Source organism: Saprolegnia parasitica (genome assembly GCF_000151545.1).
Source record: "Saprolegnia parasitica CBS 223.65 unplaced genomic scaffold supercont2.993, whole genome shotgun sequence".
Taxonomy (NCBI): Eukaryota; Oomycota; class Saprolegniomycetes; order Saprolegniales; family Saprolegniaceae; genus Saprolegnia; species Saprolegnia parasitica.
Window position 1 is genome coordinate 1 of NW_012157387.1, and position 2,644 is coordinate 2,644.

The window sequence follows — 2,644 nt, forward strand, 5'->3', positions numbered from 1 at the left end:
GGCGTCCTCGGCTTCCGGACTTCGACGCATTTTGAACCGAATTGCATGTCGAATTTCGGAAAACCGACGCTCGGCAGTTTGAGTTTCGGAAAACCGACGCTCGGCAGTTCGAGTTTGGTGTGAGCGCCCAAGCAGCGACGGCGACCAACAAACTGGTCGCACACCGGGTCAAGACCCATTTCCAACTGTGGCAGCCAGTTTCACGGTCCTTGGAGCTTTGGAACCCCGCGATGTCACGTGAAGTAATTGGGCAATTTTGCCATCACCTGGAAAAATGGAAAAATGGATTTGCGCGTGATTGCACCACGTGCAGCGTCGGAAACGACTTGAACGTGGCTCAAAAAGGGTGTGGAGATGTATACACGGCCGCTACGTGGCGCTGGCGCGTCTGTGGGCTGCTACTCGTCGTTGTGCTGAATCGTGCGCACACTATTTAAGACGAGGTCGTGCGTGAGCTGATATCCGGAGTTTGTCCGGATACGGATTCCACGTGCTGGAGTGGCATCGGTCCTCAACGTCGTAGACCCAAGCATTCGCATGCTGCAAGAGACTGCAGTGGTCGTTGCAAGCGCTTGGCTGGTAAACCAATGTCTTGAATTGAAGCGATGAGTGACGAAAAAAGGACCTAGGCCACACGAGTTTCACCGTCCACAGTCGACGGGACGCCTGCGACCGCCCTACCGTGCGATGCGGTGCCGTGCGACCGAGGCCCCGGAGCGCGAATTGCAGAATGAGCAGCGCTCAAGGTTTTTCCGATTATCTTGTAAAAGCACTGCGTTTCGCCTTTGCCATGCTCGTTTTTACACTTGTTTTTACACGACTGAACGTTTGCGCGGAAATGGGACCTTTTCTGAGTGCCACGTCATACAGGGAAATGTGTTTATCTTACACTATTTAAGGCGATGATTTTGCAATGAATTGATTGAAATAGAACTGCATTTTCGAAACCACACTCTATGCGCGGAGCCACAACACTGGGATCGTTTCAGTGGCCAAGGACACGTCTAGCTAGAATTATGAAGGCTCAAAGTGCCATGTATTGGCTCGCGTTGAATATCTCGATGGATTTTGTTGGAATAAAACAGCAATTGTTGGCGAGTGTCAAAACAAATACTTGCAGGCCTTTGATTGCCACGCACGTTAGCATTACAGCCTCTCTAGAGCTGGAGAAAGCGCCCCTGAAAATATCTCAGCGATTTGTTGAATGCCAGGGCGTTTGTACCTCTGCAATGGTCGGCGGTGGTGTGTGCGATAGCCAATGGGCTCCTGTCGCTTGCATTCAGGGACGGCAAAAGGCAAAAAAAACCGCCACGTACTGCCACGAAGAGCGGCAGAGCCAGGTGCCGCTATTTTCCTCTCGCAGATATTGTGCTTGACCATGATGAGGTTTGACATTGTTCGGATAAAACCCCATCGTTCAGATAGAACGCCACATCTCTGTGCATTCAAACGAAGCTCACAGCGCATAAACGATGGGCTTGACCGCATCGGCCCGTCTGCTGCTATGTGTCCGCCAACGTCTTTATGGCTATTGTCCAGTGCTCGGTCTCGGTCCATATCTTTATTTGCCCTGCCGGGCTCGAAGAGAAAGAATTTACGAGGAGGCGTTCATTCACGGCGTTCCGTGGTAAGAAGAACAGTCCTGTAATTCGGTTCGTTACAGATCGTGCAGCGCAGCACGCCAAACGGGATGTTACAGTCTTCTATGAGCCACCCAATGGCCAAGATTTGAGGCAGCGTTGGCGATCGAGGCCACAGCGTCTCCAATCTTAATTTCGGTATTACTATAAATACCAAATATAGCCACATTCGAACGCCAAACGCTCGGTGAAGCGAGAGTTGGAGCACAATTCATGATTGAAAACGAAAGCGCTCATACTTGGCTTGGTAATAGAGGACACTTTGGAGAGTACGAAACGCTATATGTCGTCACTGTTCGAGCTCTGCAGCGAGAGCTCTTGGCGATATATTTATCATACTATTTGAAGCCAATATTTCCCGGTATAGTGTATGAATATAAATAGTATATTAAAATGCTTGCGGCGCCGTAGCGGACTTTAGAACCACCGTCGTCAATGTAACATGCTCTCCGATACCATATAAGAGTGATAGCGCTCTCGGAGTTTGCGAAAATTCAACATTTTTACTCGAATTTTTATGTACAAGTCGGCGAAAAACGACGCTCGGCAGTACGACTTTGCTGTGAGAGCCCAAGGCCTACCACGGCCCAAGCGCAAGTCGCCGGGCCACTCCATATACATAGCCAACTGTGGCTGCCCGCGTCGGAGTCGGTCGAGTTTTCGAACTGCGCGAAAACACGTTGTGCATCTGGGCGTTTATTTGACCGCCTCGAAAAATCAACGTTGGAATTCGCATGCATGCGCTGCGTTCGACGTCCAAACCTTCATCTCCATGATACAAGGATGCTATAGAACGACAGGAACCGGTGCAGCCTCGCGTTAACGCGTCTGTGCGGCGTCGATCGTTGTAGTAGTGATCAATCGCACACTATTTAAAATCTATCAGTCTGATATACTGTTATGTATATCGATAACGGATGTATGTCTGTGAGTATCGAACTTTCAATTCAGGCCTTATCGTCCCCAACAGCTTAAAATTCGTTACCAAAAAACAGTATGTACAA

The 2,644-nt window shown here is 49.6% G+C and overlaps 1 protein-coding gene across 1 annotated transcript; it reads left to right on the plus strand.

Annotated features, from left to right (window-relative positions):
- Nucleotides 1–1,524: 1,524 nt before the first annotated feature.
- SPRG_18126 (hypothetical protein) lies at nucleotides 1,525–1,732 on the plus strand (the record flags this gene model as incomplete). The annotated part of the gene is made up of 2 exons (XM_012357560.1): nucleotides 1,525–1,652; nucleotides 1,678–1,732. 2 exons carry the CDS (start codon nucleotides 1,525–1,527, stop codon nucleotides 1,730–1,732), a joined length of 183 nt encoding a protein of 60 aa, XP_012212950.1.
- Nucleotides 1,733–2,644: the final 912 nt, after the last annotated feature.